The following is a 17,438-nucleotide window of genomic DNA, read 5'->3' as shown; positions in this document are numbered from 1 at the left end:
TGAAACAGAAAAGCCAGACTCCCTACCTGCTTAAAACCCACACCATCAAGCCACACTCCGCCCCAGGACAGAATAACAGCGGCCCCAAGCTCGCTTAGCTGTGCTCTGCATTGTGCTCTGTACACGTGTGCTCTGTATTGTGTGTTGTGTGTTGTGAGTGTATGTGCCTCGGCAAAGGCAGCTTCACAACAGAGGCTGCCCCTGGGGGGTGGGGGGGCACCAGGGAATGAACCACCTGCTGGAAAGGTTCCAGATCTTGGGGGTCTTCTGTTATTTGCTACAACTCAGACCTGTACATGCAAGATCTGCCGTTGCACTGCACATAAACGACGCCTTGATTTAAAAAACAAAAAACAAAAAAACAGGCCAACCAGCTCCCTGCCCTCAAGGGAGAGACACCAAGGCTTAGAAATGGGAGTGGGTGCGAATTTCAGGGTGTTCTTGTGCCCCCGCCTTGCAGAAAGACGTGTGCTAAAGACAGCGGCCGCTGTCTCTTCCAGGACTCTGCCTGGAGCTCGATGCACGCCTCGGCCCAGTGTCTGCCTTTTCCCACTGCTGGCATCTGTGCAGTACCCCCGGGGGTGGCAGCTTTCTGTTTGCTGTGGCTGAACCAAGACAGAAGGCAAAGGCAGATTTCTGCAGAAACGATGGTGCCTTGGAGGACGGAGGAGACAGGACGCGTCTTAGCCCCTAGGGACCTTGACGCAGAAAGAACCTCTTTGGCTTGACGTCCATGGAAGTGGTCGCTGGCCTGGGTTCTGAGCTAGGAAACATTAATATCTGAGCGAAGGAATAGTTTCTCTTGGTTAATAAACCAATATTTTGAGGGAAGGGAAGGGATTTTAGAAAAACGCAGGTGATTCTGTTAACCGGTGAGGCTATGCCAGCTCCCTTCTCCTCGCAGCTGCAACACTGGCTTGTCCCGGGGCGTCTGGGCAACATGCACAATCATCTAATGACCCACAATGCCAGGGAACCTCCCCAGTGTGGTAAATGGTCCAATAGGTGTGCGGCCAGGTGGTGTCACACCTGAAGGCGTGCACCTGTGTGGGAGTACATTCAGCTGTGCTTCAGGTCAAGCTCCAGGTGACGCAATGCTTCATCTGAGGGGACAGGCAGGGGTGGGGGAGGGCATTACCTGTCCACTCCCAAAAAACAAGGTGTCAGGGTGTCCACCTTCAACATTCAAAGGTGGAACCTGGAGCAAAGATGCCTGGACTCCCTCGCTGCGCACCAGGCTGCCCGCGCCAGGCTGCTTGGGCATCGGGCTTGGCTAGGACCATGAGGAGGTGACCGTTACCTCTTATGAAGCGTGGTGTTGGTGACACTCCCTCTGTGCAGTTAATCTTTATAAAATGTCAGGTTTACGCCCCACACCGGCAGGCACCGGCGTCCTGGCCGCAGTGAATTTCCTGCCAAACCCTTGAAAGCACTCAGATGTCAGAGAATTTATTTATTTTTGTTATAATCTGCTCTTTTAGATTCTCCACACGCTGCCTCTCCTCTGTAGAAATACACGACTACTGGCCACAGATCGCTGGGAGGTTGCTGGAGTCGTGTTCAAGCACTTATAGACGTCTCATCACACTCACGGCAGCTCTGCCCGCGACCACGTCCCCACCTGAGCCATTCGGCAGATTCGCAAACAACAGTCAGGGACCCACAGTCTTCGCCAGACCTAAGGCTGTCCTTTGAAAGCACTGAGTGGGATGCTCAGTGCTCTTTAGCGCTTCATTAAGACCCCAAGAGTGACTAGCATGCACGGGGCTCCTGATCCAGAACATTTTCTGACCTGCACTGGACCTCTCTGGGTCTCTCAGCTGCTCCCTAACCAGTCCATCACGCCAGCTGACAGGAGGCCTTTCGGCCACTTACGCCTCAGTCTCCCCTTTGATGCTTCTTGTCCAGGGATTTCCACTGTGGCTTTTAATTTCCTCCCAGCCTGGAGTCACAGGTCGCTCCTCCCAGCTGTAGCCTCTGGCCAGGTGGGTGAAGACCAGCACCTGCCGAGATTGACGGGCCTGGGAGGTAGGCTGCGGTGCACAGGGTGCCTCTGGACTCCTTGGGCTCCAAGTTAAGGAGTCACACACACACATGCACATATACACACACAGCCCCTGCTTCACCCCCAAGTTTGGGGAGAGGGACATCAGAAAGATGCTCTTCCAAGCATGCCACAGGTATCAGACTCACAGACAGCCTCACCAATCCAGACAATCAACACACCATCAAAAGCTAAAGACTTGTGAGCTACTTAACCCAGAAAGTACTCCCTTGGGGGCCTCCCTGAGGGCGCAGGGGTTAAAGCCAGCGCTATCAATCTTTTACCAGCCACTGCAGCATGAGTTTGATTCCCGGCCAGCCAGGGAGCTGACCCACATGGTGCAGCAGACCTCTCCTGTTTCACCTGCTGCTTCCCTCAGTAGCGCATTTCAGTAGATCCACCTGTTCTGCTCCCCACTCTGTCTCAGGTGAATCCTCTCACCCCCTGCACCTCTGGCCTACACCCCAGTTCTTGTATGCATAAATAAATAAATCTTTTAAAAAAAAAGTATTCCCTCACTGAGAAAGGAAGTGGGTCCCTCTGTCCCTGGGGACCTCGAGCCACTTCCTGAACCAGAGTTACAGGCTGCCTTGTTTTTTTGTTTGTTTTGTTTTTAATCACTCTTTATCTAGGGCATAAATACCCAGAAAAAGTCCCTCCCCAGGATGAGCACTAAAAGCATTCTTGGCATGAATAAGGAACCACATGCAAGAACCAGTAAGTCGTGACGCACAAGGCTTCTGGAGGACGGAGATAACCACTACGCGCTGCCTTTGAAAAGTCAGCCCATCTGGCCTCGGCACCTCCAGCGGTCTCTGGATGTTGGATGAGCAGATGAGTGACCCCCAAGCCATGAAACAGCAAAAAGACAATGAACAAATCCTGGGTGCGTGGGCCTGTCTGTGAAGACTGCTCATTTTCCCGTGGTGTGACCACCCCCAAACTTGCAGATGGGTGCTGTGTGCTTTGATGACAAGAGCACCCACAGAGGCTACAGCAGGGGGCTCCTGCCGCCCTCTGAGGAGGACTCCGCCTCGACAGCTTGCTGATTCATCGCCATGACCACGGATCCAGCGCAACTGCAATTACCGAGCATCTCACGTAGCAGAAACTGCACTGTGCAATTAGGCATTTTGCTCTGATTGCAAAAGTATTTTATGTGTGTTTCCTTAACCAGGATCTAAGCAACATGAGGGCAGGGGCTGTGCTGCTTCCCTTGCTGAAAGGTCACAGAATTGACAGTGATGCTGGAATCCTCCAGAATAATCACATCAGTGCAGAGCTGGAACAGAGAGTATATTTTTTTCCCCAAAGGAGTCCTCCCAAATTATGTATTCTCCATTCTTTATGGAATTCTAATAAATTGTCATCTTCTAGTCCCAAAGTAGAAAATTAAAAAGCAATCACTCAACATTACCAGCCAGTTTTGCTATTTGTTATTTTATTATTTTTATTTCATCGGTTGGTGCCAAACTTTTTGCTAACCATTTTGAATATCACCTGTCAGTGGATATCCCTGATTGGTTAGATCAATAACGGACAGTCACAAGCCACCAGAAATAATCATGTTTTCAGACTGTGTTTACTGAGATAGGGAAAATAAACAATACAAATTTTCAGCAAGTCATTCCCACACTAATATAAAGACAACTAATGAGTTGCATTTTAAAGGAAAACTCTCAGTTATTGAGAAAATGTACTCACATAAGTAGCTGCTGTTCAGATAATGCTGCACACACAAGGTTGTCTGTGCTTCCACAGTGTCTGCACAGCAACTCATAAAAACACAGATATTCAAAAAATACAGATTGACTTATAAAAGGGAGCCGTCGCTCATGTCACTCTGGTATGTGATGCACGAGTTTAATGAAGTTTATTGATTGCAACTCAAACAGCACGCTGCAGAGTGATTCTCCATGAGTGATTTCTCCTCCTCCGCCCCAACACAACCGAGACCCCACCGCCCCATGTCAGCCAAGGGCGAGGAAAGGCATGGAAACCAAAAGCACTTACACTTGAGACCGGTCTTCCTTTATCTAGGCAGGGAGATGGTGCCATACAAAATACTACCAGCACATTTTTAAGACGGCTTTCAAGCATCTGCTGTATTACTAGAAAGAGATTTTGGTATTGTCTTGAGGCATGGTGTCTCTGATTATCTTCCGGAGGCTGGACGTGCAAAGCAGCATTTAAGAAAGCAGGACTCAGGAAGGCCATCCACCCACCTCAATAAACAAATGAGTCTGCACACCGGCGGGGGACTATCTTTGTGGCACTAGAAACAATCCGCTTCCCTAAGTCCCTCTAGAGAAGACACTTTAAATACAGAGATGTACAGGGACTGGGAGATAAGGTGAAGTGTCCCCTGGACGAAGGAGCTCACAGTGTTCTTGACTAAATATGGCCTGCCAGAAAAGAGTGACCTCATTTTCTATGTATGAATGAGAAACTGAAATAGGCACTGAATTATGCCAGGCACAAATCCCAAGGCAGTCAGAGAAAACACATTATCTACTTATTACACAAAGATGCGCACTGGAACTTCACACTGCAAACATCAAAAAAGGGAAGGATACACAGCAAAGGGAATTATAGCATGCTCACAGACTCAAATATTACAGTGCTCTGTAAAATCATACCTGTGTACCTCGAAATCATATGGTAAAAGAACCCTGTGTTTTGGGAAATATATACATCTGTGTGAATCCTTCTCTCTTTTTTTTTTTAAAGATTTATTTATTTATGCATACAAGAACTTGGTACAGGCCAGAGGTGTATGTGTGTGGGGAGGTGGGGGGTGAGAGGATTCACCAGAGACACAGAGTGGGGAACAAAACAGGCAGAATGACTGAAGTACACTGCTGAGGGAAGCAGCGGGGAGACAGGAGAGGTCTGCTGTGCCATGTGGGTAGCTCCCTGGCGGGGGATTGAACTTGCGCTGCAGAGGCTGTAGACAGCTTCACAGTGCTGTGCTCAACCCCTTGGGCCACCAGGGAGGCCCTGTGTGTGTGTCCTTAGTTATGCTGAGGGGGAGGGGGGCGGACTGGCAGGAGCTAGTCAAAAGGTTAAAGGGGTTTTTCTCTTTGGTTTCTTTCTCCACTTAAAATACTTAACCAAGCTTTAAACAATTAGCATATATTATAATTAGAAAAAATAAATACTTCAAAGTTTAATGCTTTAATTAAAGAATGGATTGGAGTTACTGAGAACTTAGTTTGGGGTTTACATTTACATCTGCAAGTACTTTGGCAAGCAGAACATACCACAGAAGGTAATTCTTACTTAAGGCGAGGTCTGCCTGGGGGGTCTCACTTAGCTACATGGGCTTAAGAGCTCCCCCCAGTTGTGGTCAGGGTCACAGGATACATTTACCCTCTTTCATTTCTTATTCCTGTACCTCCTGGTCTCATGGAGACCTTCTAGGGAGGGGAATGTCATTTCTCTACTGAGAAGGTGGGAAAATATATATTAAGCTTTTCTTCCTCGGCTCCTCTCCCCTTGACCCCATCACTTTGAGATTTATACTTTGGGACCCTCCTATACTGTGCAAGCCGAATTCTAGGTTTCCTGAATTACAAATATCTTTCCTAAATTAGACTAAGTGGCTGGGGAAACAATTTAAAATTCCTATTTCACATTTCACTCTAGTATTTGTGACAATCCCTAGGCTAACTTCTTTATTCGCAGATGAACACTCCTGGTGTTTGAATGATCATACTGGGCCCAGCCAAATCCAGCGGATCCTGCAGGGCAATCTGAAATACCTTCGTTCTTGGGTAAACGTGAAAGAGTGGCTCGCCTGGCACGAGACAGAACATATTTTTTGACTTATAAGAACAAATGACAACCCCTTATCTGTTCCATAAGCCCCTTCAAAGTCTTCACAGCCAAGTTGTCGTTGGCATTTTAAGTGTCATGAAGTACCCTTTTAAAAGTTCATTGATTTATTCTATTTCACTAGGTAAACTTGATTTTTATGGAATTCCATGATTTTGTGCCAAGTTTAATTTTTTGGGTTTTTAAAAAAGATTTATTTATGCATACAAGAACTGTGGTGTAGGCCAGAGGTAGATGAGTGCAGGTGAGCAGATTCACCAGAGGCAGAGCAGGGAGCAGAACAGGTGGATCTACCGAAATCCACTGCTGAGGGGAGCAGCGGGCGGCAGGAGAGGTCTGCTGCACCATGTGGGTTGCTCCCTGGCCGGGGCTGGAACTCAGGCTGTAGTGGCTGGTGATGGCTTGATAGTGCTGGGACTTAACCATTTGCGCCACCAGGGAGGCTCCCGAGTTTAGTTTTAAAGAGAAATAAGTCCTTTGAACACAGGGACATCAAACTGACATCTGAAGATACTTTAGAAGAAACACAGCATCGCTGCCTTTCCCTAGCAACCTGTTTTGCTCTTATAATAATGACTAAATGATTTCTAAACACTTTCATCATGATATTACAGTTCCACTCTCCTTGACCAAAGGCCCTACAGCAACTCTGTCAAGAGATGATGTTGATTTAACCAATTATCTGGAGCATTTGGCTCTTCTTATATGAACTTCTTAGTCACAATCTCCCTTTCCAGGAGCCCTCCAGCTGCTGAATCTTTAAACTTCAAAATGTGACAGTTGTTGAGGTGCCAAGATCACCCTGTCCCCTCTGGGTTCTTCTAGGCTGGCAAATAACCAAACAAGCATCAGACAGGACTGTTACGAGGTAAAAAGTCAAAAGATATTTAACAGCAACATGCATACAGCCTATGACCTGGTAGAGACCAGCATGACTGAGTAACTCAGGGCCTCCCTGGTGGTGCAAGGAGTTAAGTCTCAGCACTATCAAGCTATCACCAGCCACTGTGGCCTGAGTTCGATCCTGGCCAGGGAGCTGACCCACATGGCGCAACAGACCTCTCCTGTCTCCCCGCTGCTCCCCTCGGTAGCATATTTCAGTGGATCCGCCTGTTCTGCTCCCACTCTGTCTCTGGTGAATCCTCTCACCCCACACACATCTGGCCTGTCCCCCAGCTCTTGTATGCATAAATAAATAAATCCTTTAAAAGAAAGACTGAGTGACTCACCCATGTGGCTTAAAGAGCTTATGAGAAGAGAGGCTGGGGGACAGGGAGAAACAGAAGGTCAGTTAGGGAGTTTACTGGGAAGGAGCAGCAAACAAAAGGAATGCAGATGAAGACCTGCCTTCTCCATTGCAAACAGCTAAGGATTCAGGTCTTCCTGAGCCCTACAGCCTACAGATAAATATCAACAGCTACCTCCACCAGCCTATCCAGCCTGTTCCATTAAATCAGCCTCTTTGCCAAAAACACATAATCTGGCATAGCAGAGTTTTGCTCCCTGGCACAACCAAGATTACATTTAGACATAGGGTGGGAATAAAAAAAAAAAAAAAAAAACCCAGAATTTACTCCTAAATTTCTAAGAACTCAGGGTGTGAACTTGGCTGGAGGAGGCCCTGGGCCGTGCGGGTGAGGCCCAGCTCTGCCCTCTGTGTGATCTTCAGCACATGACTTAACTCTAGCCCGCTCACTCTTGCCTCTTCTACAACAGGGCTGGGATGTTAAAAGCACCATCGAGGTCTGTGCTTATACCCAGAGTATAGAATAAAGAACAAAGACTACAAGCTGTTAATACTTTTGATTTCCAATCTCCACAAATGGAGCTAAAACGACAGTTCCACATACGCTGCAATTATCAGAAAGTGCGCTACGTGCCCTTGGGGTTCCTCAAACGTTACTTAAGTTTCTGCAGTAATGGCCATATCCTCATTTTTTTCTCGGGCGCATACGCTTAACAAGCCAGTCATTCTACTCCACACACAGCTTGTATTTTCCAGTACAGAGTTCAAGTCTCCCTCACCCTTTCCAATTATTGCTACCGCCCAATTTCAAAAACGTGAGAACATATTATGCTAATTTTGTCAGAATAAATACTCCACAACATTTGGGTTTCCTCCCGCCTGTGCTATAAAATTACAGGGAAACCAACATACCACAGATGGTTTTAGTGGAGAATATCTGGAGGCTCTGGATGGATCATTATAGGCTTTTTCGGTGATCCCTCCCCCACCACATTAATAGCCGTGAGATAATTAACGTGTAAATCCTTTACAGCCACGTGCTTGTTCAGATTTCAGTGGACTCATATATTCTTGGATTTCCATTTTAAAGTTTAGTCCAGATTCTCTACTGAAACCACAAACTGAGATGTGTCTCATAGTCATTAAAAAAAAATAAATAAATCAAATCTGGGCCTCCCCGGTGGCGCAGCGGTTGAGCGCTGGATTACGAAGCTGCCCGCAGCCTCTGCACCGCTGGTTCCATCCCCGGCTGCTCCCCGGCCACCGGAGGAGGGTCCCACATGGCGCGCAGACCTCTCCTGCCGCCCGCTGCTCCCCTCAGCAGTGTCCTTCGGTCCTTCTGCCTGTTCTGCTCCCCGCTCTGACTCTGGTGAATTCTCTCACCCTCCCGCGCTTCTGACTGTGCCCAGTGCTTGTATGAATAAATAAATAAATCTTAAAAAAAAAAAAATCACTGATACCTCTGGAGGTGTGAACCTGTTCCCCTAAATGATACACAATGTTGTAAAACAATGTTACCTCAATATAAACAAGTCACCTAAGAAACATTTGAAACAATTTTACTATCCTTTTGTTCAGGGACTTCAAAGCTAATGAGCTGTTTTATTTTTTGACTGTGCATTTCTTGATGTCTAGGGACAAGGGACCAGGGGTTTCTTTGACCTCTGTACTCCCCTTGTCACCTCCCCACTTGAAGATTAGTAAATTACTGAACCATGAATCATTGTTCATCCAGGGCAAGGAATAATACACCTGCTCACTCTGGAAGAGCAACAATGGAATCCTCCATGGGCCCAGTTGTCTAGAATGGGATCAAAACTCAAATGACAAGATGAGGACCCTCCAGATGTCTAATGCAGACCTACTTTTGAAAGCAGGTTCATTTCCCTGCTGTCTGGCTCTGCTTCAAAGCAGTCCAGGTAAAATATTATTTTAGCTGCTGGCCTATCATCAGGCCATTCTCTAGCGCTCATGGCGATGCTTCCCCCCAGTTTAAAATGAGGAAAGAGAGTTCTGTTCTTCTCCTCTGTACCATTTTGCAAAACAATTATCAGCTGATACCAGAGGGCAAGGCAAGGCTTTGGAAACCTATCAATTTCATTGCCTGCCTCTCCCTCCACGCCTTACTCCAATAAACTATCTCCACCACCAGGCAGCTCGGATCCTCACAAACACACAGTGGTTAAGGGATAAGGACCTCCAACAACACTTGTTGATAAAACTTGCTTCAGTGCAAATGCAAGTGTTCAGTAGCGTTTGTCAGCTGTGAGCAGGAGGTCAGCAACGTGTGAGCGGGAGCTTGAATTATTAGAACCACAAGGACAAATCATCGGCCTGGCTGTCTCCTGTGCCTGGTCTCCCTTTGTGACCTCAGCAGATGCCTTTCCTGAGACTAAAATCAAATGCTTAGTTACATCAGCTTCTCTTACTAAATCACAGCAAGCGTGAGAAGACAACACTGTGACAAGCGTCAAGTCATTTAATTATGGCCCAGGCTAATCTCTCTCCCTCTCTTCTCTCCTCCTTCAGTTGCAGGAGACTCAATCAGGCAAGCAGCCAGGGCTTCCTGACAACCTTTGGGGGCAGTTCCAAGAAGGTAAGCCTTAAAACAGGAAAAGGTTCAGGTGAACACACAGCACTTGCCTCATGCAAAATGCGCAATGTAGTAAATTCAGGTCTAAAACACCTTTCCATCCTAGGGCAGGCCCGGAGCCACCAGTTAATTGTGCAAGAGGGGACAGTGGGCAGGAGGGAGGGAGGGAGGTGGAGGAGCAGAAGGCCCTGGGGAGTTGGGGGAGGACCCAGGTGAGGCCCTGGCAGCTCCAAGTGGCAACAGAAATGACACAATATATCATCAAAGAAATTAGCCAGCTTACTAGACGCGCTCTCCAGAGACCGCGCTCCATTGTGAGTACTTCTGGGCCATAACACTGGGCGGAAAATGCAACTTAGAGAGCTGCAATCAATCAAAAGTTCTGAGCACAGACACAAATCTGAGCAGGTATCCATCAAATAGAAGCCCACCCGCCCCCCTTCAGAAACCCTGGTTTGGGGAAACTAAAAATGCGCGCAAAGAAGTGCATTTTCTACGTAAACATCCTCTGAGGTCTCCACGGAAAGGAAGGCCACGAGGAGAAACGAGGCAGGACGGCAGCGCCAGGGGCGCCCACGCGCCGTCCCGCGAGGTGCAGCTCCGGTCCCCGCCGCGCCCCGAGCCTCTCCCAGCCCCGACCCAGCAGCTGCACCCGCGCAGGCTCGGCCCAAACGGTCCCCACCCGCAAAGCGCCCGGAGGACCCGAGCTGGAGCGTCTGCAGCGCTGGATTTGCAATGACGCCACATGGAGACAAATGGGGAAAAACAAGAAAAAGAAACAAGGGCGAGGAGGGAGCAAACAAAAAAGCGCTCCCTTTCCTTTTGGTCCAAGGGTGGAAATAAGCAACCCCCAGCTGGAGATGGGCGACGCTTGGCCACGCTCGGCTTTGGGGACGCATCTGGGGTACGCTCGCCTCCTACCTGGGCTTCCAAAAAAAAAAAACAAAAAACACTGCAAGTACCTGGGACACCGGCGTGGCCACACGCGCATGGAAAGCCTCCCCACGGGCCCCAGCCCTCCCCGGCCCCCGGGGAACGCACGGCCGCGCGCCCGCTCCGGGAAACTGCATTTTAGCGACAGCCCTGGGGTTTACATAATCACCAATTACATAATCCCCCGCCGTGCCCCGACAACCCTCCTATAGGTGAAGCTGAAAAAAAAACCCAAAAAAAAAAACCCGGTCTCGGAGCAGTTTCCAGGCGAGCCGGGAAAGTCTGCTGAATAATCGCAGGGCGGGGGCCGCGCGCCGGAAAGTCACGGCTGACAACTGCGGCCGCGGCCGCAGGCTCGGGAAGAACAGGGACTCGGAGCAGGTGACTCCCCTGCGCCGCCAGCCCCGCGCCCGGGCGTCCGGGGCCGAGGCGGGGCGCGCGGGGGGCGCGGGGGCGCGGCCGGGGCTTACCTGCTCCCCGAAGTCGATGGCGATGTTGGTGATGCCCAGGGGCACCAAGAACCGGATGAGGGGCCAGTAGTGCGTGAGCGCCGGGAATTTCACCATAGTCCCCGCCGGGGGCCGACCCCACGCTCATCTGCCGCGGCGGGGGGCTGTGCCGGGGCGCGGGGCCGGGCGCGGGGCGCGGGCGGGCGAGGCCGGGCGCGGGGCCTCGGGCGGCGGCTGCTCCGCGGGCGGCGCGGCTGGGGCGCGGCTCTAGCAGGCGCCGGGCGAGCCGGGGTCCATGCCCGCGGGCCTCCCACTCGCCGAAGCTCCGCCTGGGAACCCGAGCGCGGGGCGCGCGGCGGCGGCGGGCGGCGCGGACAGCGGCTCCATTATAAGCGCGCGGGCCCCGGAAATAAATAAATGCCCGCGCGCAGGGCGCCGCCGCCGCGGAGGAAACCAGGGGCGGCGCGGGGGCGCGGACGCGGCCGGGCCCGGGGGCGGGGGGCGGGGGCGGGCGGGGGGCGGGCTGGGGAGGGGGCCGGGCCCGGGCCGCTCCCTCCTCCCGCCTGCGCGCGGCGCGGCCGCGGGGGGCGCTCGCGCTCGGGCTGCGGGGCGCCGGCGCCGGGCCGCGTCCGGGGCGCGCTGGGGGGACCCGCGCGGGGCCCCCCCGGCCGAGGGGCGGCGGCGCGAGCCTGCGGGGGGCGGGCGGGGAGCGCGCGGCCGGAGCCCGGGCCGGCGCCCCGAGCGATCGGGAGGCTCCGGGGCCCCCGGGGCTCGTGGGCCGCGCCGGAGCCCGAGGCGCGCGGCCGGGTGCCGGGGCGCCCCGCGGTCCCGGGGCGGGGGTCGGGGCGCGCGGGGGGCGCACGGCCCCGCTGGCGGCCTGGGCGCGGGCGGGCCGCGAGGGATGGGCGAGCCGGGCCGGGGAGCGGGCGGGGAGGCCCCCTGGCGGCGCCGCGCGCCCCATCCTCGGGTGACCCGCCTCGAGGCGGGCGGGGAACAGGGCACCGGGCGCTCCGGGTCGGGGCGGGGTTCCGGAGCGCCCACCTGGGCAGCCAGGGGCCCGGGAGAGGTGCGGGTGCGGCTCCAGGTCGCGGAGACACCGAGAAAACGTCGCAGCGAAGGGAGGCGCGCGGTCGGGGTCTCGAGGGGTGCTGGGCGGGGTGGGGGGGCGCAAATGCGCGGAGGACCGCGGAGACCCGTCCCAGCCCCGGCCCAGGGCACGGCGGGGCGCCCGGGCCGGCCTCCAGGACAGTCTGCTCGAGCGACCGAGATTCCTGTCCATGCACCGCAGAACACAAAACCCAAAGCACTCAAAAAGTTCAATAAATTTTTAAAAAGAAAAAAAGTTGATTTTGTGACACGGTACCTCCACTAATTTCAGGGTCAACAACAGCAGTGCTGAGTGTTTCACCGAAAACTTAAGAACCGATGACAGCAAAGGCGGCCACACGCGTGTCTGCGCCCAGCGCGCACGTGGGCCCCGTGCAGGCCAGAAAGCTCCGTGCCTCCCCCGGGGGTTGTCTGGCTCTAAAAGTGACTCTGAGGAAGAAGTCCATTGCCCGGGGAGGAGAGACCAAAGGGCCCTCCTGTGCAGAGCTGGCTCCTGGGGTGCAGGGGCTGTGAGAGCCTGGCACCTTGGGCCCTCTGTGCTTGCTTTCATGCTGTACTGTAGCCCTCCTCAAGTTTTTAATTTTTAAAGGCAGAAAATTAGTTACCCATATATATATATATGGCCTCCCTGGTGGTGCAAGGGGTTAAGTGTAAGCACTATGAAGCTATCTTCAGCCACTGCAGGAGGAGTTCAATCCCCAGCCAGGGAGCTACCCACATGGTGCAGCAGACCTCTCCTGTCTTGCCCGCTGCTCCCCTCAGCAGTGTATTTCAGTGGATCCACCTGTTCTGCTCCCCATTCTGTCTCTGGTAAATCCTCTCACCCCCTGCACCTCTGGCCTGTACCCCAGTTATTGTACGTATAAATAAATCTTAAGATATATATATGCATATATATATATATATATTGCATTTCACCCCTTCACAATTGCATTCTTTAAAGTTTAATAAACATAATGAATTAATTTTATTATGAAAAGCAATAAAGTAATTTTGTACCTAGGAATTTACCCAATAGGTCACATTTGGCTTTGTAAAGCCATGTTAATGGCAATTTTGAATTAGAAGCCTCATGGGTTCAGATATTTCACAATTATTTGAACTATTGAGTGTTTTCTATGTTTTTATGCCCTCCAAGAGACCTTTCAGAATTCCGCTGGATCTGAACAGGCCAATTTACCTTGTAGCTCTCTCTGATGTAACCTCAAATTACATCCCCTATAATTAAAGTAAAATTTTGATAATTATTTATTGTGTTAGATGTGTTAGCCAGTATTATTTAAGAGATTTCCCAGCAAAACACAAAGTTCTTATGTGCAGAGTTCTCTTGAAAGCAGTTCTTGAAAGGTGTGTTTTCACGTAGGCAAATGTTATTTGAAATGTACTAAGAGGGCCTCCCTGGTGGCGCAAGGGTTAAGTCTCAGCACTATGAAGCAATCTGCAGCCACTGCAGCATGAGTTCAATCCCAGGCCAGGGAGCTGACCCACATGGCGCAGCAGGCCTCTCTGGTCTCCCTGCTGCTCCCCTCAGCAGTGTATTTCTCCCCACTCTGTCTCTGGTGAATCCTCTCACCCCCTACACCGCTGGCCTGCACCCCAGTTCTTGTATGCATTAGAACAAATTACAAAACTTCTCACAAGTGCAAGTTAGCATCGATTTCTGAGCACAGAATAAGTTACTCTGCGCAGGACAATTTCATAAATGACCAGCAATACACCAATACTATTACTTTGAGACCTAAAATGATTAACTGCATTTTCAAAGAAGCTAATGCAAGAAGAAAAACGAAAATCTACAAACATGACTGATTTGCTTTTCCGCCCCCCACCCCGCCCCAGGAATTGACCTTAAACACATATGTTCAAGTTTTCCTTAGGAACATGTGCTGCGAAGGGCAGAATAGCATATATTTAAGGTCGCAAAGGAGAGGTGGCCTCGCGCTGCTCCACCGCCCCACTCAACAGGGAAGAACTGGGGCTCAGGAGCAGAGCGGAGCCTCGGCGTAGGCTTTAAAAGACAGAACTGGTTGGGTTCTTGGGGAGCGGGGACCCCAGCTTCTGTTCGCGTACACCTCTTCAGTTGACTCCCGAATGTGACTTTTCTCCCCCCTCAGGTCTTCGGCGGGCGGCCAGATCCTGCTTCCTTTGGAGACTCTGGCGGCGCCATGTTGACCTTGTGCTGGAGGAAGCTTGGGCGGTGGCTTCTCAGCTTCCCTCCTTTGGGCCCTGTGCAACCTCTTGCTGTGTTTCCTGCTGGGAGCTGACCTTGGACTTGTTCTCCTGGTGCCTCTGCTCTTGGGCCTTGGCTGCTGGGCTCTGGGCCTGCCTGTTTGGCTAAACCTTTACCCACAAGGGGATGGTTGATTTCACGGTTTGAGTGGAAATCCACACTTTGAAATCCTTCCCTCCCCTGCTCCTCTCCTCCCCCTGATGCCCCTGCGCCTCTGACCAGGTGAAAATCCTTGCACACAGTAGGGTGTGGTAACTGCTTCTACATGTACAGGTGGGCACAAGCCTGTAGAAAGGACAAGGTGGGTTTTTCCCTTAACAGTGTGGGGACCCCAGGCCCGTCCTGGTTATGTGGGTATCAGTTTTCGTTCCCTGACAGGGAGAAGAGGCACAGGCGGGAGCCCACTGAAGGGTCATACATGGGATCTGAGGCCCCCCCAACCAGGACCTCTGCTGCTGGGTCTGTCCAGCTGTCCCTCTTCAAGAAGTCAGGGGGTGGAGCGCGGAGACTCACTGCTCTCTTGCAACCCTCCAGTTCCGGAACCTTATTTCCTTGACTTGCAGGAGCTGGAGGGCAACAGGCTGGAAGTATAGCAATGGGCACAATGACAGATGCCAGATTGTTTAAGATTGACTTTAGAGACCCTACAGCCACACTGCCCAGCATCATGTGTTTAGTATAACATCATGTGTTTAATATAACCAACTAATTTTCTTTTTTAAAAAGATTTATTTATGCATACAAGAGCTGGGGTGCAGGTCAGAGGTGTGAGGGGTGAGAGGATTCACCAGAGACAGAGTGGGGAGCAGAACAGGCAGATCTACTGAAATCCACTGCTGTGGGGAGCAGCGGGGAGACAGGAGAGGTCTGCTCTGCCATGTGGGGTCAGCTCCCTGACTGGGGATTGAACTCGTGCTGCAGAGGCTGCAAATAGCTTCATAGTGCTGATGCTCACCCCCTTGCACCACCAGGGAGGCCCCTAAACAATTAATTTTCACAGAAAGCATTGATGGAGGATTTAGTCCTGGCTCTTGGTCTCTACTTTTGAAATGAGTAATAAGCCCCTACCACCCCAGCAGAGTGAACTAGATAGATCAATAAATTCGAGCCTTACAGTTCTACATCTGGGGCTAGTTCAGTTTTCTTACCGTGACGCGAAGCCTCTGATTTTAGGCAATTAAACGGTGTTCGTATAAATGGTGTCCTGTTCCATAAATTATGATTTCTGCCCAGACCCAAGCTCCTAGAGAACAAAAAGAGACATTGTTAACTTCCCTTCCAGTGGCAAGTTTTACTTTCCAACCATGTCATTATCAAGCTGGTTTCTGTTCTCCCAACACACCGCGACAGTTGGAGGTAGGAGGAGAGTGGCATGGGTTACCCTGAAATTGAACATTTGCTTGAGATAAGCTAGAATTAGCTCATTAAATTCTGTCTAAATTAGAATTCACACTTTTAATGATTTTTAGTAATATTTATAAAGGGACCATACAGATGCTTTGGAACACACTGTAAAAAGGTAAGGGGAGGATTTCTCCATGCCAAGAGGGAAGGTGAAAGGAAGCAAGGCACCAAACTGAAATGTTAATGCTGTTTGGGGCGTTAAAAGAGAGAGAAATAGGAATATGAGTGCGCGTGCACATACCTCTTTGCTCACGTTGGGTTGTTGGAAAAGTCATGACATATTTTTTCAAGCAAAAACAAGACTTTTCCAACAACCTGTTATTTGTGAAAAAACACACTGGAAGTATAAACTCTTGAATCCATCAGATCCTTATCTTTGGGGGCAGAAAGTGCACACAGCCAAATGAGGTGAAAGAAGGTCTTCTCTGAATGGGCCTTGTTACCTCATTTTCACTTTGGAAACATTCATATTTACGTGTTGAAAACAAAACTGAAAGAAAAAATGATGGACAGCAGACATAGAAGTGTCATGCATTTTTTCTCATTTACTGTCTTTTATTCTAAGAAAAGGAATTGAGGCAGCGTTAGTCAGAACCCCGAATTATACCTCATGCAACAGGGATAGAAAAATTTCATTTATTCTGTGACCGTTAGTAAAACATATTAAGAACCTCTTGTCAGGTAAGTAATGTCACCTGATGGTGTTGTCTACAGTAACTATTAACTCACACATCTCAAAAGTGACCTGACAACATAAGTAAGTTCTGGAATGGATTCTGCTCATGCCTCTCAAAGCTGACTTTCAGGGTTCTGGAGGAAATGTGCTTTAGGTGGGTGAGCGTTGGATAATTTGCTGACTTGTATGCTTAATCTTGTTTTTTAAGATTTATTTTTATTTATTTATGCATACAAGAGCTGGGGTGCAGGAGGGTGAGAGGAGGGAAGCAGGGTGAGAGGATTCACCAGAGACAGAGTGAGGAGCAGAACAGGCAGATCTACTGAAACACACTGCTGAGGGGAGCAGCGGGGAGACAGGAGAGGTCTGCTGCACGTGTGGGTAGCTCCCTGCCTGGGGATCAAACTCAGGCCCCATGGGTGAGAGTGCTGAGACTTAACCCCTGTGCCACCAAGGAGGCCTTATGCTTAATCTTTAAGTTGGCTCATCTGTTACTTTCCACTAGACAGTTAATATCGCCTAGTCCTCCTTAGTGTTTGATCATGTATATTGGGTAATTTGTTGATAATAGAATCAGATTCTTTAGCTTCTCAGAATTTATTATCCCTGAGAAGAGGAAGAAAAACAGTTGTTCTTTTCATTGTTCCTGCACTTTAATTAAATCTGTTTCTCATTTTTCAGTGCTACCAATTAGGTTAGAGTAGATATTAATTCATCAGACAAACAAGCAGAGTCACCTTCACATTAAGAACATTGCTTATTTCTAAAGTCTCCACCAGAGCATTTTTGTACTGGAAAACATTCCTGATTTCTGTTATTCTGCTATTTATTACATCACTTTACTTGTGGCTCAACAGATTGATTTGTTGGACAGGCTGTTAATGAAACCAGTGTCTTTTCAATCTCAACATAGATCAGT

General features: G+C 50.3%; 1 protein-coding gene across 1 annotated transcript in view; it reads right to left on the bottom strand.

Moving 5' to 3' along the window:
* ANKH (ANKH inorganic pyrophosphate transport regulator) overlaps nucleotides 1-11,365 on the bottom strand; it is a 117,329-nt gene extending 105,964 nt beyond the window's left edge. Inside the window, exon 1 of the mRNA XM_037529170.2 lies at nucleotides 11,124-11,365. Within this exon, the coding sequence (XP_037385067.1) occupies nucleotides 11,124-11,219 (96 nt within the window). The 5' untranslated portion in view covers nucleotides 11,220-11,365. The remainder of the gene's footprint in view (nucleotides 1-11,123) is intronic.
* Between the last annotated feature and the right edge of the window lie 6,073 nt (nucleotides 11,366-17,438).

Source organism: Talpa occidentalis, unplaced genomic scaffold (assembly GCF_014898055.3).
Source record: "Talpa occidentalis isolate TD23 unplaced genomic scaffold, MPIMG_talOcc4v2.1 talOcc4.6, whole genome shotgun sequence".
Classification (NCBI taxonomy): Eukaryota; Metazoa; Chordata; class Mammalia; order Eulipotyphla; family Talpidae; genus Talpa; species Talpa occidentalis.
The sequence above is the reverse complement of the archived record's forward strand: the minus strand, read 5'-3'. Positions and strand labels throughout refer to the sequence as shown.